This window comes from Idiotropiscis lumnitzeri, chromosome 1 (assembly GCF_059441095.1).
Source record: "Idiotropiscis lumnitzeri isolate Australia: NSW breed Sydney's pygmy pipehorse chromosome 1, RoL_Ilum_1.0, whole genome shotgun sequence".
NCBI lineage: Eukaryota > Metazoa > Chordata > Actinopteri > Syngnathiformes > Syngnathidae > Idiotropiscis > Idiotropiscis lumnitzeri.
In genome coordinates, this window is record NC_142391.1 from 21,098,530 (window position 1) to 21,123,313 (window position 24,784).

The window sequence follows — 24,784 nt, forward strand, 5'->3', positions numbered from 1 at the left end:
AATTATACATCCCCCAAATTAACATGAAAAAAAGAAGAAAGAAAAAGGTGGTCAACTTTGACCTCCGTCCAAGTGTTTGTCGGAAGCAAGTGTAAAAAACACATTCTTCATTTGCCTCTCATCTCAAAGACAAGCCAGGAAAGTCGCCATTTTCCTCACTTCCGTTCCCCGGACACCAAATCTATTTTTTGTGACGCCATCCTTTGCTGTTTTTTTTTTTTTTGCCGCCTTCTCGCATCTTTTGTCTCTTCCCATTTCTCAAGAGGCATCCGCCGCTTCCTCCTCCGATTCCCTGTCGAGCTCGCCACAGTCTCTGCATCCACGTTTTTTGTTTCTCCCCAGTTTCTCCTCTTGCCTATTTCAAAGTATTGGAATCAATATTCATATCGTCGCACCTTATGGAAATCCACTTCTTCTTCCAATGCTAATTGCTTTGGAATTCCTAAGAAGAGCTTGCCTGCCAGACAAATAAGAAAACAATACAATACAATCAAGTGGATCGTCGTCTGCCGTATTTAAATATTTTAGCCGAATAAACCCGCTCTATTATCTCCATCCCCTTTTTTATTTATAGCTGTACGATATGAGCAACTCAGTCATGATGGGCTATTAATATTAATGTCAGTGAGATTATTCGTGTTCCTGTGTTTGCGCCTGGCAGCAAACATAAATTTCTTAAATCTCTGATGCATCGTTGACATGATTTTCTTCTCCATGCAATTATTTCTCTGGTTGAATATTCCAATGGTCACCAAGATTTTTCCCGCCGCGGACGGTTCATACAAGTCCCTAACTTTTGCGGACTGGCAACGGGTGTTGGGGCGGACGGGAGGAGGTGGCACTTGTGGCTAATGCTAACAGCTAGCTAGTAGCAGCCACTAACGCCAGAGAATTGTATCGTGTCATAGCGTTTTGTTAGCGCCCTAAATTAGCGACTGAATTTGATTTGGGGATGGCGTTGTGTTGATGTTGGTGGCAACTATGTCATGTCAATTTAAACTGCGCTAAAACGAATGCAAAGGTCGAAAACGGAAGTCAAGGTCGAATGTTACGCCACCAGGAGTGCCAACTTCAAAGTAAAAGAATACTAAGTCGATTGCATCGGCTTCAATGAATGTATTGTTTATTAAGCTTTATTTTGAAGTTAGCCTTTGCCGAGGCGGCGTTTTCGTTGAGTATATTTTGCAGCTTCTTTGAAATGTCTATCTGAAAGAACACAGAGACAGAAATAAAATCCTTTCTCATTCATGACTCGTTTCACCTCAAAATGTTCCCATACATGCGACTTTCGTGATCCATGTTGGCTTTCAACTTATTCTACTGCCATTATAGTAATGTTGAGAATTAAAATGAGAAATATATAAAAATAAACATCATATTGATTTTTTTTTGTACTATTCATTTCTTTCAATCTGGCATTGGAGCAATCCAAAAGTAATTTAATGTATTTGTCACTTTGATTACATTGCTCGCTGCATTTTTTTTAAACACGTAACTAGTAACAGTCGGCACATATCCATGTAATAGTCAGATGCAACATATATATATTCGTGCGTGCGCGCGTGTGTGTGTGTGAGTGTGTTTGTGTTTGTGCCTGAACATTTCATTCAATTCAACGCACTCACATCTTTTGAATCAAAACTGATTTTCAGAGTCAAATTGCTTTTTGTTACACCTCTAGCTCAGACCATGTGAAAAAAAAACGAAGCAACAACAGCGTGGAGGTGGACGTGTTGATCCGATCCTTTATTGCTATGTGCTCCCCATCCCAACAAACAGCATCAGTAGTAGTGTACACTTGAATCTGCACAAAATACACAAGACAAGCACAATGGAGACATGACAATGCACAGGTTGTATGGATACAGTACTGGAAAGAGGCTCAGGGGTTTTGTCCTGCGCGACTAACGTCATAACAAAGCTCGGCAGCGACGCATGCTGCTAACTACACTAGCGGAGAGCATAAAGCGCTTGTCCAATCACTTCCTACGCACAAAAACAGCTGTGAAAAGACAGCTTGGTGACAAACATCTCAAAATTGAGCGTGTATATTTACATCTAATTGTTTGCAAAAAACAATGTCATTTCTATCCTAGTACTTTTTTTTATCCATAAAAAAAGAAAAGAAAATGTTGCTGGAAAAATAAACAAACAGCACCGCTCCTTCAATAAATATGTCTGCACTCAATGCTATCTATATACACGTACTATACATTGTTGTAAATTGTTGCGTTGTATTTATTGCAGTCAGATGCATGGCGGTTGTAAGGAAATCCATTGTTGTTGTTTTTTTTTTTCTTGTTGTCTTCTTCAGCCATTAAAAACATTTTTTAGCTAATTGCTAAAAAATCGGAAGTGAGCAAAGCAAAGCTATAAATGGAAGAAATGGGCAGAAATAATCAAATGCTACTTTTCAATCTAGTATTTGTTCAAGTATCAAGTATGAATTCTGCTCAAGACGACATTGGTATGGAAGGAGGAGTTCAATATATTCCTTTTACAAATTAAAAGTAACTAATTGATCCTTCATTTGGACCATTCTCAATCAAAGAAATTTAGTGATTACGGCCATCCAAATTCCGAACATTTGTGACCATGTCAGCGCACAAAAAAGTTTCAGACATGCTAAAGATGGTGGCGTCACGTTGGAGATGCTAGTGTGAGAAAAGCAAAAGTCTGACAGCCTGTATTGGAAAACGTGTTCCTGTTGGGTTTGTCATTAAAACTGGAGCTTTAATCAATGAAGCCAAGGCTTATCTAGCTGTGGCTGCATATTTCCCAAAAGTTTAAAAAAAATAATAATTTGAATGAAGACTGAATTTATTCTGCTCACTTTATTTTTCCCTTTGTCTATTTTTCCTTTTTTTTTTTTTTTTAATAATACACAAATTGTAGCAAAGCTATCAGACCAAAAATCAAGGAGTTAAGAATAATTCGCTCACGACACAGTGTTTAAAAAGAAAAATGCATTAATTCACTGTTAGTTTGTGTCGTCGTAAATAAAAGTCAATTTTGGAAAATTTCCATCCATACCACACATGTGAATAGCACGCTAAAGATGCTAGCATCATGCTAACATGTAAGAAAAGCAAATGTAAAAGAAAAGTGACACATTTTGGCATAGTTGTTCTTGTCATTAAAAATCTTTTAAAGTTAAAGCTAAACTAAGCCAGCTGTGGTTGCAGCTTGTAAATTTCTTTGCCCGCCTTAATTTATTTTTTCTCGTGTATTGGATTGTAAATTCGATTTGTGCTCAATCAAAGAAATGTATGTAAACGTTTGTTTCCGCTTTTAGAATTTATCTTCTAAAGCTAGCAATATGCTAAAATGTTTATGCGTGAGTAAAGTTTTGGAAAACGTGTTTGGATTGTTGTCGTTAAAAAAAAAAAAAATCATTGAGTGACGCTAAAGCTAAGCTAGGTGTGGCTGTAGCTTTGGAAAGGTACAGCTGCTACATATTCGTAAGTAAAAACAGGTAAGATAACATAGTTTCATAACGTTAAACATAGATGGTAAAAAGAAAAAAATCATCCAGTTTGTTAATACTGATTATCGTCATGTGATAATCCTGTATCATCTTGTGTTGAGTATGGAAGCACCACGAAGAAATATTCATGTTAAATATTTTTTTTGTTTATGATTTTCGACTGCCATGTCAAAAACCGTGTGCGTAATGACACATTTAAACTGTCGTGATTTATTTCCCATTTTATTTCTATTCCCAGTTAGAATGAAATGAGAATGATGAAATTCAGTTGCATAGTTTTTTTTTTTTAACTGCATTTTTGCTTTGTATTAATTATGTATGCAATATGAATTTGTTTCTATGTGGCTGCTTTATGCAATTTGTTCTTGTTGTTGTGTTATTTTTGTAATTATTTTTAGTCCTGTTGCCATACGTGTCCTTGTTTGTGTTTCTCTGTGTTTGGTGAAAATATGTTTATGTATATATATGTATTTTTTTATTTTGTTAAAAATCGATTTGCACCAGTGTTTTGTGTCTGTGCTTATATTATATAATTTAGTATTTCTACTTTTCTGTACCGTTTGTTGTAAAATTTCTTTGATGTCCACAAAAATATGAAGATTATGTCGTAGACCTTCGTGTCTTTGATGTTTACGAAAATCTGCATGTTAGGTTTGTTGAAAGAGTAAATTGTATTTGAAGGTGATGATAATGTGCATGTTATGTCTGCTGACAAATACCTCTTGGATGTTTGATGAAGGCACACGAGTTATCTTTCATGTTTACGAAAAAAAAGTGTATGCGTCAAGACTCCAATTTTTCAGATTTGAACAACATTTTTGGTTTGGTTTGTTCCCGACCCCTGAAGTGTCTTTGATGTATACAAAAACACGCACGCTTTGTTTGTTGACATCTAAACTGTCTACAAATATGTTGACATTAGTCAAAGTTGTCTTTGATGTTTTACAAAAAAAAAAAAAACATGTGTGAGGTTCATTGAACACTTGAAATCCTTTTTTTTTTTTTGGTTTCTCCAACCTAACATTGTCTTTGATTGAACTTGAAGTTGTGCTTGATGTTTTATGGAAACACTCTCAAAGAATTTCTCGTCTTGATTTTTAGAAAACACTGTAGTTTCGTTTAAGACGAAGATTTTTAGATTTTTTTTTTCCCCCAATATGTTAGGGTCATTGATGACTAAATTACATTTAATGTTCAGAAATGTTGAGCTTGTTCAACTTTGATATTTATGAAAATACATATGTTGTTTATTTCAAAGACTGAATTGTCTAGGATGTTAAAAATAGTCTTGGATGTTTACATCGAACTTGTGCATTAGGGTGATGAGAGACTAAATTTGTGCATGTTATGACACCAAGCACTTTTGTTGTTTATCATCAAAGAGGAAAAAAAGTGAGGACTCTCTTTGACATCCGGAAAAAGTTATTTTGTTTGTTTCTGTTTTGTGTAATCAAAACATTTTTGTTTTTCACAAATACAAAAAACAACAACAAAAAAATCCCGTTAAATTTTTGTGCCCTTCTTGAAAGAACTGCCCGGCTTTATATGTATGGCCGCCCAATACTCGAAATAAAGTGAACCAGCACCTCTTTGTTTGTGTCTTTGATGATGACGACATTGCTGTGGAAAGCGTGAGAAGACTCGGAAGGAAGAAACTGCTGTGTCTGCGTAGTCCCGCTAAACGAAGGCGGCGCTCTCATCTCTCCACTTCCGAGTACGTGGCGGGCCACCGGCTGTCGGTGAAGCTGGCGTCCGCCGCCCGCTGCCTCCTGACCAGGTTCTTCCGGGGCATTGATGCCGTTTTAGCTTTCTTGGGTGGTGCGGGCGTGGTGACCAATCTCGATCGACCAGGGTTTGGCTGCTGTTTCCCGCCATTTTGTTGCACCTTTCCGCCATTTTGTTGCTGTTTCCTGCCATTTTGCAGCGTTTTACCACCATTTTGTTGCCGTTTGGCGCCATTTTGTTGTTGTCTACCGCCGAGTGTGGCGTTGGCCATCAGCGTCTCCAGCAGCTGGGAGGCAGAACCGAAACGCACGTGGTCCTCGGACTCAGAGAAAAGAGCGCCACCTGTAGCGCGTTTGCTGCAAGACTCGCAGCAGAGTTTGTTGTAGCCTGGGATGGAACAGTAGCGAGCCAAAACTTCCATCTGGCAGAAGATGGATTTGTCTCCATGGCAGGGCTCGTCTGAAAAATCAAAGCGTGTCAAAATGTGAGAGCAAAGTAAAAAAACATCAAAGAGAGCAAGACATCAATCAACTTATTAAGGAGCAGCACTCAGGAAGAGGCTTGCTTGATTTTAGAAAACACGTAAACCAGGTTCCATGAGCACTATATGGTCTTTGATTTTTACCAAAAACACACATCTTTGATGTTTATAAAAATGCATGCACTGGGTTGATTAAAGACTAAAAGGTCTTAGATGATTACAAAGCATGTACAGTGCAGTACATTAGGTTTGTTTCAGATTAAATTCTCTTTGATGTTCGCATTTGTTTCGTTCCAAGACTACATTGTCTTTGATTATGAAAACATGCAGACATTTTAATCGTCTTTGACGTTTACAAAAGAGTGTACGGGTTGTTGAAAATTCATTTGGGGAATTGATCACATAATTGTCTTTGATTTTTGCAAAAGCACATACGACATGGGCTTTGATGGGATGTTTACGACAATAAGAATGTATTGTTTGTGTAGCTCTAATTTGACGTAAATTGGTTTGCTGAAGACTCATAAAAATATCAGTAGGTTAATCAAGAACGATATTGTATTTATTTTTTTTGTTACTTTTTTATTGATTGCCCATGATGTTTATGAAAGAACGTGCTTTAGCGACACATCTTTATTTAAATGGCACTTTCACAACAGCTGCAGCTTCAACAAAGCGCTTTACGGAAAATTTAACAAAGTAACAACGGAACACATAACATAAAACATTGATAAAAGGGCACCAAGAATTGTCTTTGATGTCTATGAAAATGTAAGATTGGAGACGAACCTGTTTTTGACAAATCTGTTTTATGCGAACTGAAACTCAAAATCGTCTTTGATGCTCACGCATTTGTTTCATTGAAGACAAATTGTCTTTTGTTCACTGAAGACTCGATTGTCTTAAGATCTTCATTTGTTGGCAGAAGGCTGGAAATCATCTATTTTTATTTATTTATTTTTTTTTATGTTAATGCACACATTTGGTTTGTTGACCTTGAAGAAAATCGCGTTACTTTTACGGACTACATTGTCTTCGACGTCAAAACTGTATGCTGGGTTCACTGACGACTAATGTGGAATGTGAGTTGAAAGACTCCAGTTGCCCTCGGGTGAGGAAATGTGACTGAAGATAGTTTCTTTTCGAACGGTCGCCACGTCCCAGAATGCCTCAGTGTGTGTCAGAGGCGGGGTTGCGCAGGCTGCTCCGCTAATACATTCGACTGCTATAGCAGGCGATTGAGGGTTGCCACGGTAACGGAAAGAGCTGTTGCACTATTTATTATAAACCAGCCAGCATCCCACCAACAAGATTCCAAAACCTTCACTTTTATGTACACTAAGTTAATTCATTCATTCATGTAGCTAATAATTTAAAAGTACGCAAATAATTCCTGCCCATTATGTAAGGAGTAAAAAAAAATTAAAAAATCTCTATTTTTTTTTTTAAAACCCTCACATTTTCAAATTTTTTAATAGGCAGAGATAAAGTGCCCACCCAAAAATTTATATATATTTTTTTTAATATTTAAAAAAAAAAATCCTTTGTGGTTTTCAAATATTTTGGATTGTTTTTATAATGCCAATTTACGGTCGACATGTTAAATGGAATTTACTTGAAAATGACTTGAGTCTATTTGGATTTAAAAAAAAAATCTCCACTAGTAGACATGTTGAAACGACAGCTCTAGTTTAAAATCCAATTGTTACTTTAAAACATTTCCGAGTGGCTTCTCACCGTGGCACGGTCCAGGACGGCACACGCGCACGTTCTCCGGCTTGTCGCCGCCACACTGGTCTCCAATTCGACAGGTGACCAGTCGCCTCTCCGTGCCCTCACCGCAGGTGACGGAGCACTGTGCAAAAAAAGTGCAAACAATATGATAAAGGTAATGGAATAACACAACAATTGCGGCATTTTATTTTATTTTTTGAAAAATGACCAATCGCCACCAATTGATGAGGCCAAAAATAAGTATATGGATTGTGCAACAAACCAGATCAAGTCACACCTCCAAAAGGCCTCAAAGTGGACTGACTTTCTAGTTTAGTCGTCAATTTGTCATTATGACTTTGCATAATGAGGTCATATCCTGAAAAGATAAAAATGCAATCCTCTGCGCTTAAGGTAAAAAAAAAAAAAATGTAACAAACCACATCAAGTGATGCCTCAAATTAAAGTCCTCAGTGATGGCTTTCTATATTTCGAATCAATTTGTTAATTTGTTTGTCTCGGTCATCTTCTTAATCCTGATAAAGACTTTTTCGAGTGTGACAGCCCTTCTTCTTAGTTTTCATAATGAGGAGCTTTTAAGATTACACATTGTTGGCTGGAACTTTTGGACATGAGCCACACGTCGCCTGAGAGGAAAAGTGACAGCGCCAAATTGGCAAATGAGCCGGGCTCACTTAAAGCCGCCATTAGATTGACAAACATTAAATGCTTGAAATAAATACCCAAAAGGAAAGAATGAAAATTGTCAAACGATTTGAAATCTTCAGGCCTGTTTATAATGGCACTCATCCAACTTTGTGGAGTTTTTTGTTTTTTTTTGTTTTCCAATAAAGTCAAATACAATCACATATATTTGAATTTATTTGTTCCTCTCCGCCACATGCTAAAGAAGGTGGTGGCAATGTGCCAAAAGTATTTGCCAACTGCCAAAAGAAAGTAAATGAAAAAGCAGAACACAAAGAATAAGTCGAAGTTGAAGATGAAGATGAAGAAGAAGGAATTGAAGAAGTAGGAGTCCTGGCAACAAATGTGTCCGGCTTTTACCAAAAACAAAGACAGGAAGGCGAAATGACAGCTCATCACACCACTTAGGCTACGACGTGACGCCAGATTTTAGTGAAGGTAAGACATCGTCCCTGCAACCTTATTCATAAAATAATCCTCTGCGTCCCCGTCCGTCCTTGCATCTCACCAATTGTGGTAAGTTTTACGTTGGATTTTTATTTATTACAGCACATTGTTTGAGCGACGGTTGTGTGGCCCAAAATCTATTCAAGGACAATTTGCATTCCATCTCACCTCGGACCAGACTCCCGTCCTCCAGTGGGAGGGGCAAGCGAGGCGGTTGCAGGGCCTGCGCGTGTCGGGCCGGTCGCCGGTGCAGTACTTGCTGTGCACGGAGCGGTTGGCGGCATCGTGCAGCAGCTGGACGCAGCGCACCGTGCGAACCTGGAAGCCTAAGCTGCCGCACGTGCGCGTGCAATGCTCCCACTCCTCCGAGATCCACCTGCAAATCATTCTTATCTTCGTCACATGTATCAGATCATTTGACTTTGTGTGATGACGTAACATCCAAACAACATGCTTGTTTTCGCTTGAAAAGGTGAACCATCTCCAACACTTAGTAAGGTAAAAAATAAATTAATTAAAAAAAATAAAAATAATATATATATATATGTGTGAGTGTGTATGTGTAAATATGTACGTGCAACAAACAGTATTTTACAACACAATCAAACCAACTTTATTTATCTAGCACATTTCACAACAGCTGGAGCCGTAACAAAGTGCTTCCCATACGGTGTCATATAAATTAGCGGGAAATTAGACCACAAATTAAAAGACAAACAATAGATACCAGAAGAACAGGAGAACAGCGACAGTCTCATGTTGAGCCAAAAGCTAAAGATTAAAAATATGTCTTCAAATGAGTTTTAAAAGTGGGCAGAGAGGGGGCGGGGCTTGCCTAACATTCAATGGGAGCTCATTCCATAGAGAAGAACTGGCCACAGAAAAGGCGCAATCCCCCTGAGGCTGCGCTTAGTCCTCGGCACCTCCAGCAGCATGTGGTCCGCAGACCTGAGGCAGCAGGCATGAAAAGATTTGAAGATGAACAGAAGTATCTTAAAGCGAACTCTAAAGTGCACTAGGAGACAGTGAAGAGAGGCCAAGATTGGAGTTATGTGATCCGCCTTCTGAGCTCCAGTTAAAAGATGAGCAGCAGCATTTTGCACCAGTTGGAGGCGCTTGAGGGAGGACTGGCTGACTCCAAAGTAAAGTCAATTACAGTAATCTAGCCGAGATGTAACCAAGGCATGGATTACCGTTTCCAAGTGCTGCTGGGAAAGAAAGGGCTTTACTTTAGCCAAATGAAGGAAGCTGGATCGAACAATAGCACTGATTTGAAGATCTAATTTCAAATCACTGTCCAGTTTAACTCATTTAATCCCACCCATTTCCACTAGTGGAAACGCCTCAATCCCAGCGTTTTTCTGGATTTTGACTGGTTTTGCAACGCCAACAGAATATTCTGTTCTAATGCTAGAAAAACATGGAGCTATGACGCAAAAAAAAAAAGGCTAAGACGTATAAATACGTCTTTGGGAGGCGGGGACTACATTTTTGAAAAGGTCTATGTATGTTCTATGGATTGAATGAGTTAAAAGCCAAGTTGGAGAATGTTGGCTTTCGAAAAGATGCCAGGGGGCTGAGGTCAACAGGGTTGAAGGTCGAGTCATACCTCAATTTAAAGGCCTTGATGAGGACTTTTGAGATTTCTATAATCCCCCCAAACAATTTTATGGAGGGCTCATGTACTTGTACGTATGTGCGCACTCACTGGGGTTGCGTGCAGTCTTGCAGGTTGCACATGCGGCGTATTGGTTTGGGCTTTTTGCTGATGTCACAGTAGCCCCTGTGGACCATCTTGGTGTCGCCTTTCTTCCGACAACCATATTTGGTGTACTGGTAGCCTGAAGTATTTCAGAAAAGCAAAGTTTCTATTGTAAAACTTGTACAGCATGTGGCGCATGCTGCGTGGAGTGCAAATGAAACGTGGTGGCTTACCTCCGGAGCAAGGCTTGGAGCAAGGAGACCAGCTCTTGAGTGCCCACTCGTACGTGTCCTCCTGGATGACATTATTGTTGTTCACGGGCACCGAGTCTTCGTGAATGACGTACTTGTACATCAGAGTGGAGCGCGTTTCGTTGTCCTTGGGTATGATCTGGCAGACATAAAGAGCAGGTGCCGTATAGTGCGTTGTGTCGTTCGAGAACAGTCATACTTATTACAAGAGAGTCTAACATTCTCTGTTTCCGCCGTACTACAATGAAGTGTAATTGCACATCCACTCCAGTAGTTGGCAGTGGCGCTCTCATTGCCCATTGCGCGGAGCAAGTAACTCTGCGGAGTAGGTTTGGTTTGCAACGAAAATGCTATTATTTAGAGTGGCGGCAGAGAGTGGGTGGTGGGGTGGGGGCACAAATTGTTTTCTTCTTGCACGTGGGGGCGTAACATAAAATAATTGAGAAGCACTGCTTTAAGAGCACAATTATTTTATTATTAACAATGTGTTAAAAAAATTCTTATCTCAACCCATTTGTCCATTTCACTGATAGATTTAAAACACACACACACGCACACACACACTATATATATATATAAATTTTTTTGGGGTCCGTCATGACAAAAATGGCCTAAAACATGATGTCATTTTCTATTATGATGTCTTCTGAGTAATTAATTACCGACTGCCTACAGAGGCGGATAAGCTTCAGTTGCAGTTTTGAAATCAATTCTGAGTCCTGGTCACTTGACCTTGTTTTGTACAGACACATTCACACTTTGCACATAGTTTGAAATTAACTAATGGCTTTCTTTGTGCTAATCAAGAGGTCCCATAATGAATGCCTTTTGAAGGTGAAACTGCAAATTGTCATCTGCCAGCTTTCTTTGTTACGTTGGAATAAAAGTGTCTCGCCAATGATTGTAATTAAGTCTTTTGCATTCATTATCCTATCAAAGCATTTCTTTCAAACTGACGGGGCATTTGTACTTTGGGGAATGACAAGAGCTGCTTTTTTAATTCAAACAAATGCGCCTTTTAAAAGTGCTATTTGGGCTCTGAAAAGACTCGTCTTTTGAATTGACGAAGCTGACGCTGAGTCAAATGGAAATGAATTGATTTTCTTGAAGCAAAAATGGCATCGTGCTTTTGCATCTGGACTGTTTTACGGTTGCTAAGTGAAACTGGCTTCAGGGACTGAATGTTTCAATCTGAGTGGGTGCTACAAAGCCAAATTTGGGCTAAAATAGCCACTTGAAACTAAAATGGCTGACTTTCTATGTCTGGCATGGATGTGTCAGACTTTTTGCTGGCTTGACTAAAGAAAGACATTCCTGAGTGGGTCTGTCGTCAGGGGGTTCATTTAAAAAAAAAAAAAGAATGGTCAACTTCAAACCATGGCTACTTGCTGTGTCTTTTCAGGCATGGGTGGTTCAAAAAGTTTGTGGTCATCCTTGTGATGGACAAGACGACCAAATTTGATGTTGCTAAAATAAGCCAGCTTGAAAAACTGTCCTGAATTTTCGTGATTTTTTGGGGGAGGCTTTCCTTGCGGAAGACGTCTGCAATAAATTTTGCCGCAATACGTCGGCCACTTCCTCGGCGCTTTACTGACACTCCACCTTTGAGAGGCTTGACTCTCTGATGTGATTTGAAGCCGTCTTGACCTTGACTTAGCGCGCCGCACCGTCCATATGGAATGTAGCAGAGATTTCCAACCAGGGGTGACGTGGCACACTAGTTTGTCTTGAGAGAACATAAGCGGACCTCTGGGGAATGATCCAATTGCACTTGTCGGAAATGTTTTCTTCATTCATTTCAAATACATGTCTTTTTGCCAGAGGTGTATTGCGACAGGCAGAACCTTTCAATGCTCTTCAGACAGATGTGATTAGCCACCTATTGCCTTTCGTCTAACAAACTAAGTCACAGTTCAGTAGTTTTTGTCATTTCTTTTGTTTGCTGGTGTGCCTTGATAAATATTTTCTTCATGTAAAATGGGTGCCTTGGCTTACTAAATGTTGGGAACCACTGAAATTGAAGACAGTTTATATGTTGTACTCGATTAATTCACATTATACCAGTGAATACCTTACATTATGCACCTGTCACGGACTGCTCTCCTGTGAGGCTCCGCAAGGGTCTGTACTGAGACCCCTATTAGAAAGTCTGATCCAGACAGAAAACATGAATAAAAGATTAAAGCTACACCGGCCTGACGTTAGTCTCACTTGACAACATGACATTTGGTGGTCTCAAGACTGTCTGCAAAGATTTGGTTTTGAAGCACCCATTTCGGGTTACTTTTAACATTTGCAAAGGTCCTCTAAAGAGAGATTTTGTCTGATTGCTATCACATTTGAACCACTTCAAGCTGTGCTGCTCAATTACTTTCTTTTATGCGCCCCCATGCCCTAGGAAGAATAAAACATTCCGCGCTCTCCAACACTCCGCCATGACTGTAGATAGTATCATTTGTCCAAGAAAATTATTAGAAGTATCGTATTCTTATTAACATTGAAGAAATCAACAAAGAAATCCCATTTTGAAACATTATCTTTAGTCTCACTCCACTTTCATCTTTCCTATCATCCCTGTTTAACATTTTCCCACGGTGTTTCCCACTCTGTACTGACCCCCCGTCAGCCCCCCTGGGCACAGGTGATCATTTGGATCAGGTGTGTTGGAGGAGGGCAACATCACAAATATGCAGGACAGTGGCCCTCGAGGACCGAAGTTGACGTGTGTGCCTCAGAGCTAATACTTCTTGCGCACACTCGGACAATGAGAGCTCCACTGCCACCTTGTGTAATGGATGTACAATTACATGTTATTGCAGTACGGCAAAATATAGAAGTATGTTCCCTGGGGTGAGGCGAGCCCCCCCACTGCCCCCCTCCCCAAAATCATACCACGTCCGCCTATTGGAGAATGACAGACTTGGAAAAATGAAACATTTAGAAATGTGAACCATTTGAGTTTTTTGTCAATGCATGTTTGAGCTGAATATACTAAATAAGAAATGAATCAAAGAATCACTGCATGTGCGTTATGGCGTAGGAACAAATGTCGACTCTACCATAAAACACAGAGGTCCTGATATAAAAAGACATATGCAAGTTGACAAGTGCCTCTGTACAAGTTTGTGCCATGTTTGGCAAACGCTACATTTAAAGACTCAATCCAATAGAACAATTTCCACGGGACGATCACTGCAATTTCGACGGGGAAATTGCACCTCGTCTCGTCTTGATTGTTCATTGAAAAGTGCACGGCAAGAATTTGCGTTGACGTGATGGCAAGATTGAAGCTTACAAAAAAAGAGACCATGTTTTTATTCAACTGAGTAAATGTCCAATTGAAGACGTCGCCACAATTGAAGAACTCTCCTTCCCCGACTATAAAACAGACCTCCTGGTTTCCCCGACTGGGATACAATTAAAGCCCGATCCCAACGGGTCATTTAAGCACTCATGACCTTTTATTGTATAAAATGTCAGGACTATTCAATGTAGACCAGGCTAATTGTTTCCTTGGTTGTCTATTTTGAGTCACATTGAGTATTCATTTGATTAAGGCATGATCATGTTGGGCCCCCCGAGTTTCACTTGGTAACATTAAATTTGGTATGTTGGTAAACTTTGGTTTGGTTCAAATGGTCCTTTAAATGCAAACCCCCTTTTGGGAATTTGTGTTCCTTTGCTACTGTATTGAACTATATTTTGCATGAAAATAAAAAAAAATAAAAAAGTGTTGCTTTTTGATGTTGTTGTGTCAGACGAGACAAGAATCCTGCTTCCAGCTTGAATTGATGAGTTCACTCTATTTATTTGTGTTGTTGATGCTATTTTGGCTGACAGAACCGCACATCTCCATTGTCATTTGGTGTTCCACAGGGCTCAATTATGAGGCCTCTGCTGTTTTGATTGTATCGGCTCCCTTTGGGTTCCATCTTAAGGAAATATGCAATTTCCTTCCACTGCTAAGTGGATGACTGTCAGATCTATGTCCCACTGTGCAAAAAACTTGGATCTTAAACTGAACAGTGATTTTAAATTGGACCGACAAATCAGTGCTATTGTTAAAACAAGCTTTTTTTTTCATCTTAGGCAGCTGGCTAATGTGAAGTATCTCCTTTCTCAACAGCTCTTTGAAACAGTAATTCATGTATTCATCAAAACTCGGCAAGATTACTGGAATGCACTTTATTTTGGAGTCACCGAGTCCTCCATCAAGCATTTCCAGTTGGTCCAACACGCTGCTGCTCGCCTTTTAACCGGAACTCCGAATACAGAACACATAACCCCAATCTTGGCTTCTCCTCACTGGCCCCTTGTACAATTTAGAGTTCGCTTTAAGAGTCTATTATAAGAAATCCATGCAACATGAGCAGTGTGAAAAGGGGTAGATAACTTAGGAGCCACAGAAAGAGGGCTGCCTATCGAGAACCACAGCGCTAAACAGATGGGCAACATGAAATTGGAGTGGCCAACTTCTACTTTTCTTCACAGCATGCCGACGTGACTGATGACAGGCCAAACCGCAACACGGTTAAAGCTGAACCAAATGTCTTGAAAATTCAAACCCTAACATGAAATTTGGTGGGCGTGTCTAGCATGTGGAGACGCAGAAAAAGGCTCAAGAAGCCAAACAAGAAAAACCCCTGCAAAGTCTTCCATTGTGTTTTGAAGTGGTCATTTTCAGAACAAATGTTGATGACAATCATCCCCCTATCGACAGAAACGTGTGGATGTAATAAATGCATTCCTCCTTACCAGAACCACCACAGGGTCGTGCAGAGGTCCGTCAGTGTGAAGTGTTTCCACGTCTTCATCGATGCTGTAGTGCCACTCCACGCCCAAATCAATGAAGCTCCTGGACTTGACCTCCTCCCCTTTGCCGTTGAGAATGTAGTGGCCCGTCGCTTGGTTCTTGATTGCTGTAATTGGCCGTTTGTTATCAAGCAATGAAAATCACAAAGAGTCTATTTTGCTGCGGGAGGGCGACCACTCCAGTGCTTCGCTGTGGAATGAAGCAACACTTGGGCGGCATCATAATGTCAGATAGGACCACACACTTCATATACAAGCATGTCTGCCATCTCATACTTCAATACATGTTTTGAAGAAAAACAAGACTTGGCTCCCTCAAACAAAACAAAAAATAAAAATTAGCAAATAGGTGAATCCGTGGATGCAAATTTTGTTTTCGCCATATGTTCAAACCGTTATTAAAAATTTTTCAATTGATCGAGGGGTCCCTTAGCGTCGAAATAGTACATAAGAACTGCACTCACAATTAAATGCGATTTACCTTCGTTATGTCAGAAGTGCACAGACCATTAAATATGATTTGGATCTGTAGTGTAATTCCAGCCCAAGTCAAGGCCAGCTTGGCCTGCTACAAAAGTATCAAGTGCACAGCAGCTCCAAAGATCGGCATCAATACCCACTCCTCCAAGGCCAAGCCTCGGTACAGTAAATATGGCGCAAGCAACATGTGAGTCTTGCAGTGTTTGTCAGTGTCGAAGGTAATTGAACGCCTTTGCCAAATTGTACACTTGATATGACAAGAAATCCCAAACTGCTGCGCAAACAATCATCTGCTGCTGCACCGGATTTTAAAATAACACAACAATTGCGATAGCTCGGAGCACATTATTTTCCTGCCTTCAAGAAAAGTGACAAGACGGAAAGGATGTTCTGGATTTCCAACAATCAAATCAGATCTCAGAACTCATTTACGCCAAAGGTTCGGTTGAGCAACAGGTGGAATTTTGTTCTGAAACATCATCATTGCTAGAAATGACTATGCATGGGAAAAATTTGAATTGCGAAAGCTTTTATATATGTGTTGAGGTTATGCTTCATCATATTATTCGATACAGAGTCACGGGGGTGCGGGAGCCTATCCCAGCTGACAAAAAAATAGTAGTAGAAAAAATGGGATTAATTGATTGTGGAATTTTTTGCGATTAATAAGTTAAAAAAAATCACTTGAGAGCACTATATGTATATAAATATATATAAATTAGGGCTGTCAAAATTAAAGCATAAACTCAGGTGATTAATCCCCAAAAAATTAACTCAGTTAAATATTTTAACTCAGTTAACTCAGTTTGATTTACTTAAAAAATAATTTGCATACTTTGCAAATATTGTGCCATATTAGCTGTCTTTAGCGCATCCAAGAAAGCTATTAGAACAGTCTTTGAATCAAATATACTTCATATTTGGTGATTTTGCATCAATTCCAAGATATTATTCAAGTAAATATCTGTTATAAGCTTTGCAAAAATTAGTTGTTGAAAAATTTGATTAATCATGATTTTTTTGTGATTAATTAGTTAAAAAAATCACTTGACAGTACTAATATATACATTTATTTTTTTACATATATATATTATATATAGATTTTTTTTAGGATTCCGCCAATCGTTGAGTGTAATAATGGTCATCGTAATTGAATTTCGATTAATAATTTTTTTTTAAAAAAATTAAATTGCAGCATTTTTTTCTCATCCAATTGGAATTTGATGAATTGTTGGTCTTTGTGCATCGACTCAACACAAACACAGCCGGCGTTATTTCGATCACTGCGTGTTTTCGCTCGTGACTATTCAATCCTGTGCAACCCCAAGAGTGTCTTTAATGGTATTAATCATCCATAATGCATTTACAGCAGAGTACGAATAAATCGGTCACGCAAGCCTTCCTGCACTAGGTAGGACTGTTTTTCATTTTTACACATGTTGCGATCAGCGTGATAACGAAACGGAAGGAGCAGGAGTTGCGTAGCCACGTCACACTTACCAAGAATTTGAGGGGAGGCCTCATGCTCTTGGATGATCACATGTCTAGCTCCAGGAGGAACCAGAAACATCTTAAGGTAGCCTTTGGCGTCGGCGGAAAGGGAAGAAACAAAAGAGAAACACAGACAGGAGATGAGCAGAAACGACTCGTTTGCAGGGGTGGACATCCCGCATGCTTTGCTCTACAAAGCAGCCCGAGGAAGAGGAGGAGGAAGACAATTTTAATAAGAGAGCTTTTCATTCGCACGTGAAGGACGCTTGGAGTGTGAATGAGGCGTTTGTGCCTTTGTTACTCCTGCCAAGGAGATTTTTTGTTTGTTTGGCAAGCTCAATGTGCTCTTCAGGATTCTTCTGTAGTTTTGAGAATCCATTTGGATCCAGGGGTTCCTTTTTTTTTTGGTGTGTGTTTTTGTTTATTTCCATTGAGCAAGGTGGCAGTTGTCACGCCAACATTTTGATTCCACCGCTTTGATGACATTTTTGTCACGTTTGCATTGATAGATGATTCGATAGCATCATCAATCTCAATGCACAGCGCACGATATTATTTAAGAACTAAATAGATTTTCAAAATTCCAATCTATTCTCATGTTATTGATACGTAACAACAAACTCTCTAAAGCACAAACTATTCAAGTTCATGAAATTCAGAGGAACAACAAATGTTCAGCAAATTCAAACCGATTTTAAAAAAAACTACTTGATATGTATCTCGATACAGGATTGAAGCTGATGCCCAAAATGTCTCCGTTCACTAGTCAATCACCGTGTGAATGAAAACCAAACAACGACAAAAAAACCCCCCCCAAAATAGTTTAGTAGACTAGAGGGCAGCAAAGTCTGGCAGGGATGTCCACGCCACTTACAAACCTCCTGTGACTCACCCATGACATTTCTAAACTCTTCACTTTCATTTAAAAAGACATTGCGAGCTCCTTTGGGCAACGAGAAGGCTCCTCTGGTTTTCCCTTTTGGAACGAAACAAAGCCGTTAGTTTGATTGCGGGCGACGGATCGTGTCGGATCAGATCAGCACAGCGGGTGGGACTTCACACTGGATGAGGAAGGAACTCATTTTGCAGCCGGCAGGACATGAGTGCCCTGTGTAGGGGGTTGGGGGGGGGTAATTGCTTGGCCCCCCGCGACATTAGCGGCGGGGTCACGTGACATGGGGCGCCGTGGAGCTGCGAGAAGTTATTACGGATGCAGCCGGTTTCGTCGAGGTTACGACAGGTGGCGCGGCTGCAGGGACAATGCGCCTTGCAGTCTGACTTTGGATGCAGCTGCGGGGGCGGGGTTAGGAGTGATGTGGTGGGTTTTATTAGAAAAAAAACAAAACAAAGGCATCCAGGGTGAATCCTGTTCAATTCATTCAATTACAGTGGAACCATCAAAGTTGTTTGTTGCCATAAAAAATCCTGGTTTGGTATGTACCATGGTTTTAAGGTGACATTCAACATTTGGTGCACAAAAGTGCAAAACAACAAAGTACTTTTTCTTATTTCAAAAGAAACAAAATCAGAGTGAACCTGAGTGAATTGCAGAAAGTTAAAGTCTCAGATTTTTTGGACATAAATGATTTGGCGCCATCGTGTGGCATCTTTGTGTATAGGAACCACGTTGGCGTGAGTTGAGGAGCTTCATTTGGACAAAAGTGCTGTTCAGGGCTACGGATGGTTCATGAAACCGATACCAGCCTTATTTTAAGGTATCGGGTACTCGTGGAGGCTGCAGACAGCAGCCATGATGTTCAAGGGGAAATCAATTTCAAATCAAATGAAATGTCATGGTGTGATAGTGTCAGTCCAAATCAAAGGTCTCTGCTCACAAATTTTGCCATCGTGTTAAATGAAATTTCAAAGAGCGAATAAACATACTGGCATGGGTCTGGGGAAAAAAAATGGTATTGAACATTCCGCTGACCGGGCTGTCATTGACTTGCAGATTTTCTCTCTTCACATCAGGACTCAGTCTTTATGCCACGCACGGAACAGGGGAAAACGGCATGTTTTGATTTCACATTTAAGAAATAATGATGTGCTCTACTGCTGTATTTTTCAATAATTAAAAAAAATAAAGCTCAAGCTAATCATAAAACCATTTGACATTTGGGGTGTTGGACTTTGGAGATTCCACTGTAATTAGCGCACTAATGACCGACACCATCACACTAGATTGCCCGGAAAGGTCTTCAGCGATGTCTACGGCATGTTGTATGCACACATTACACACACACACACACGCAAGGAGGCTGAAGTTAGTGCGGCTCTGGAAATAATCACATGACGTGACGAAACATGTATTGATCACAAGCCGACTCGGATGATGATTAGCGGCGGAAAGTCGTAAGAAGCCAGATGTTAGCGGTCTGCGCTACAAGCTGGGCAGCTGTAACGATGGATGGATACTTGCAGAGTGTGTTTTCCAACAAATGGCTTTCTTTTTGGGCTCTCTTGCTTAACGCTTTCCCTGTTAAAAGATGTTAAGATGGTCACAAAATAATCTTTTCATGATCAAAAGAAACAAAATAAAAAAAAAGAGAGAAAGACAGAACCGTCATTGTCTTGATGAAGCTGCCATCTTAATCAGGTGGCCGTTGTCGCGATGATATTAATCCTGTGCCATCACTTCATAATCCAATCTTGGAAGATAGCGACTTTGCGGAATTTGTGGATAATTCTGTCTCGTTTATTTCTATTGCGCACTTGTTGAATTGTGGATTATTATTTCTTTCTTTCAATTGTGCAATGTTGTGGTTCTCCTAGAAAATGCAATTTCTCAAGAAGTTGCGTATGAATGATGCAACGCCTGGAACGTTAGCTTATGGAATGACGTGGAATCATATCGGGGGGTGCGTGTGTGCAATATGCAGATAAAAAAATCTTAATGGTATTGAATGATATTGAAAAATATGAAATCAGTGGTGACGGAAATTGTTTCTTAAGTTTGTGGTTCATTTTTGCCCTTTGAAAAATGTGGCGTGCTATTGAATGATATGGTTTTTAAAAAATGATATGAAATGATTTTGGTGAGAAATGTCAAACTGGTATTCAAAGATTTGGAATTAAGTGATTTTTTTTTTTTTTAACTCTTATGAGTAATTTATGATGCACCTGGATTTCCGACGGAGAAGTTTTGGGCGAAGTAAAATGTATGTAAGAAAACTTTGTGTTTTGTGTTCATGAACAACATTTGTTTGACATTTTCATCACAACTGCCTTATAAAGTATCGCCGCTTGGTATCGGTGAGCACCATTCCAAGTACGTTTACTTGGTCAGTAAAAATTGGTGGTTATCACGACTAAGTGATGAGAGGAACAATCACAATACAGACGTTTTTAAAATGGCAGCACATGTGGTGGACTTTTTCTTTTCGTTTCTCTTTCTCACAAGGTCATCATGGTTGGTCATCAAGAATAATTAGAATCACTGATAACAGAAATGATGTTAATTTTACACACTGAGCTCCACGTGAAATCGATTAATTTAGGGAATAAATATCCTTTTTTTTTTTTTTTTTTTTTCTTCTTCTTCAAACATGCGCCCTCAGTAGTGGGTGTCACATTGTGCGTCTGGTGAGGGGAGATAACCTGAAGAGAAGACGCTTCAATTAAAAACCAAGGCAGAAAAGTCAATGCATAATAGGATTTGGCTTTCAAAGAAAATAAAGGAAGTGGGACTTCAATATTTCTTCAGTAATTAATAAGGTTCTTATTCCTGATGATTTTGACAGCTGTGTCGCTTCCTTTATCGGTTGTTGACGTTCAGGTTCATAACACTTCACAAACAAATAAAGTTTGGAAAGAAATCAAACTAAAATAAAGCTAAACTACGGTATTCACCCTTTGAAAATGCCTGGCAGGCACGAAACGGGAAAAGGAAGGTAATTCGGTCACCGAGTGCTATTTCAGAGGTTTGGTTCAACTTCATCCTATGGCCTGACGAATGAGCACTTTCGAGATTTGGAAGAATAAAATTCATCAAACCAATTAATCGAGCGATTTGGGTTAAAAAAAAAAAAGGGAAAAAAAATGTAAAAAAATTTTTGGTCCCTTAAATGTTCATTCGATTGCTTTACAATAATTTGTAATGTGGGAAAAAATAGGCCAGAATTTGTTAAAAAAAAAAAAAAAAAAAAGGAATACGAGAATCCTAATAAGCGGTTGGCCGCACTTATTTCATCTTTCGGTCCAAATGAAATGAATGTATACGATAGCAGCTTCATCATTGAAATGTAAGTCCGATGTTAGATGTTAGTGCAGCCATGACAAAGGAGAATGGAAAAAAAAAAAAAAGACTTCAAGTTGAGCAGGAAATCACATTTGTGTTTGTGGACATCCCCTCGGCGGCTTACCGGCTTTCTTGGGGGTCCGGGTGAACGTTCCTTTGACGGTGCGGCAGTGGGAGTTGTCGCCTCCGCAGACGCCGCACTTGTCCTCCACTTTGTTGGAGCCAATTTCTCTGTCGCAGCCGACTTTCTGAAGAGCCCCCGCCCGCCCCAAACAATTGCAGCCCGATTAGAAAAGAAAAGCTACTTGCTGCGTACAGCTTTTGCAAATGTCGGCCTTACCACACACTCCCCGCGAATGCAGACACTGTAGGCGTCCTTGTAAGAGCATCGCGTGCCGTCGTGCACCAGCTGCTTCATGTAGGCCACGTCGCTGGTTTCCTTGGACTGGCAGTACAGGTGGCATCTCTTGTTGGCTACGTTGAGGGCAACACGAAGAGTTGTGCCGTTCAAACACAGGCTCGACAAATTCAAGTTGTGAGGTACGTCGGATTGGCGCCTTTGATCTTTTTGTGAAAAGTGCCGCTTATTGTTGGTAAATTGCAAGGAACAAACGCATTGTAATATTGGTAACAAATTTCCCAAAGGTGTCATTAAATTGTTTGACTGGATAATTTGGAGCAGTCGAGTTTATTTCTATTGTGCAAGGCGGCGGGCGTCACGCATAACCGGCGTGACAAGCGATCACATTGGTAAAGGACACGTAAATTGCATTTCATTCTTTTTTTCATTTGGAATATTTCTTGTTGTTCTGTCGAGCAAGGTGCAGATTGTCAAGAATTACTAGCAAGGAATAATCACATTACAATCGTTGTCTACATTGCCTGTGCGTGATTGAGCAATTTTGAAATCCTATTTCTGGCGAGTGTTATTATTCATTAATAGCAAAAAAAACAATTGCATTACTGTCATTTTATGTGTGATTGCGGATGCGATGAACTTGCATTTTTTTTTTGTATTTCCTGGATTATTTGGGGTCATTGAATCCATTACAATTATATAAAGCAGTGAGCCACTTTGGACCGGGATGGGCGGATGGGCCGCACGGATGAAATGGAAAAAAAACAACTTGCAGTTAACGCATTTCAGGACGCTAATTGTCTCGGTGGCATTTCCACTAATATCAAACCCACAAGCTTGCGAAATGATTAAAAAACTTTCAACTTCCTTCTTCTGTACGGACAAAAAGCAATTTCAAATCTGAACCTGGAAGCCTCATGTGAGGCAAAAATGAAAACAAAGCATATTTTCACTCAACTGTAACTATAATCAGTTTAGGTTGCGGATCTTGACAGATCTACTGGATTTTGCAAATGAACGCTAGAGCCTTTTTCTTGTCCGATCCATGCAAATGTGACATTTTGCAAGCCTTCAGGGCAGCGGTGTCACATGCCAAGTGTTACGACACCTTTACGTAAGGACGCCTTGCCTGTGAGTCAAGCCAACATCCGCAATCCCCCCCCCCGCACGCACACTCGCCAGAAGGAATGGAACCTGGCCAGCGAGCCATCGGCGGCGACCCGACTCACCATCCGGATGCTCGTAGGGCAGCCAGTGGTGCTTGGCGCTTTGGAAGTCAAAGTGGGAGTTGCGAAGTTGACACTGTTGCGCTCGGAAGTCCTCAAAGTGCTTGGGGCAGTCGTCTGTGTTGCAAAGCTGATACTCGAAGTTGACGCCCGGGCAGTCCTGGCCGCCATTGATGGGTCTGGTGGTGAGGGAAGGAAAAGACGTTTGGCAGTCAGAATTTAACGGTCTTCATTTTCATGTGCAAGAATAGAGAAGCCAGATTTAACCTTCAAATTATGCTAATACACAAGGCGCCCTTCTGGCTACCTTGCTATTAGCGGACCCTTGTTCTATTCCAAAGAAACCTTTTCGAGTCCAAATAGGCTCCATTATGTGAGTGCACTTAATAACAGCAGTCCCACCGCAAATATTCTCCACTCATTATTCCCCTTAATACGCGCATAATTTTATTTGAAGCATATTGTCACTGTCGGATGACAAACATTTCTGTTCCATTTTTCTTATTTTTACTTAAATGGGGTTGCCGCACGACAGCCATCGAGTTAACGTTAAAATGAAAAAGAAAATCACCAAAATTGGACAGAGACGTGCTTTTTTCCTTGGCAGCGACAATAAGTTATTTTATTTGACATGTTTTAGTCCCCATTACCGTCGAAAATTCAATAGTAATAACCCGGAGATGGGCATTCAATTCCATTTTGGGGACGCAAAGTTATGAACAAAGGACGGACTGAAAAGAAATCGTGTGAAGTGCCCATCTTTGTAAAAACCTTTGCAAGGACGGAAATATTAATGACACTTATTAAATTGATATTAAGGGGAACAATGATAAATATACAGAGGACACACATTCTATTCTTTTCTTTTGATATGAAATTCTAAAGGGAGTTCTTTGTGGAGTTTCCTGCTTAAATGTAGCAAAAGAGACAGCGTGCAGTAGTTACGCGGGGTGGTTGCACTGTCGCGTGCGGAGGCGAACGCCGGTCCCGCAAGAGCGTGAGCAGGAGCCATGTTTACTCCAGGAGCCCCAGGTGCCATCTTGCTTCACCTGACTGGGGTTCTTCCACATGCAGTGACCCTTGTAGCACCACTAGAAGGCGACAGGAACACGACATGGCACATCAAGACAGAAAACAAAACCAGACAATTTGATACAGATCACAAACTTCTAATTGAATGAGAGCCTTTATGAATGGAAATTGAGCTTGTGTTGTACTGAAGGGAGGCTATTTTCGGGAAGCGTGTCTTTTCTATGATATTGACTCGGTGGCGCCCCCTAGGAATGCATCGTGAAATTTAGAAGGCACGCCTATTGGGAGAAAACTCACCCAAAAAGTCTCAAGAAACCAAGACACAAGGAGTCTGCCATGTTGGTTAAATTGAAACTCGGACATTTCTGGGGTTGCGTCAACAATGAATTTGGCATCGAAATGTTGAGTGTAAATGTTTTTTTTTTTTTTTTTTACATACAGTAATGACACGGTAAATAAATGGAAGTTTTCTTTTTTTTTTTTTGCAGGTGTCATCACACTTTGCATCCATTTGTCGTCGTATTGTAATTACTGCAAATGATCGGCGTAATCGTGTTATGATTCTCTGCATCATCTGCACAACAGACAGGATATCATAATTATTGCACTACTGATGACTTGATTTTTGCTTTGCTGA

At 40.2% G+C, this 24,784-nt stretch overlaps 1 protein-coding gene across 3 annotated transcripts in view; it reads right to left on the reverse strand.

The window, feature by feature from the left end:
• Positions 1-1,719: 1,719 nt before the first annotated feature.
• The window catches only part of adamts3 (ADAM metallopeptidase with thrombospondin type 1 motif, 3), a 78,841-nt gene continuing 55,776 nt past the window's right edge, over positions 1,720-24,784 (reverse strand). For 2 of the 3 annotated variants that reach the window (XM_088287998.1, XM_088287990.1), the window contains exons 12-22: positions 24,061-24,206; positions 23,119-23,294; positions 21,872-22,005; positions 21,656-21,779; positions 17,304-17,384; positions 15,267-15,430; positions 10,494-10,650; positions 10,267-10,399; positions 8,727-8,934; positions 7,431-7,548; positions 1,720-5,671 (exon numbers count right to left, since the gene is read on the reverse strand). In XM_088287998.1, the coding sequence (XP_088144124.1) occupies positions 5,184-5,671; positions 7,431-7,548; positions 8,727-8,934; positions 10,267-10,399; positions 10,494-10,650; positions 15,267-15,430; positions 17,304-17,384; positions 21,656-21,779; positions 21,872-22,005; positions 23,119-23,294; positions 24,061-24,206 (1,929 nt within the window). In that variant the 3' untranslated portion in view covers positions 1,720-5,183. Of the gene's footprint in view, positions 5,672-7,430; positions 7,549-8,726; positions 8,935-10,266; positions 10,400-10,493; positions 10,651-15,266; positions 15,431-17,303; positions 17,385-18,186; positions 18,271-21,655; positions 21,780-21,871; positions 22,006-23,118; positions 23,295-24,060; positions 24,207-24,784 lie in introns of all 3 variants that reach the window. The other variant, XM_088288006.1, reaches the window with a different exon arrangement.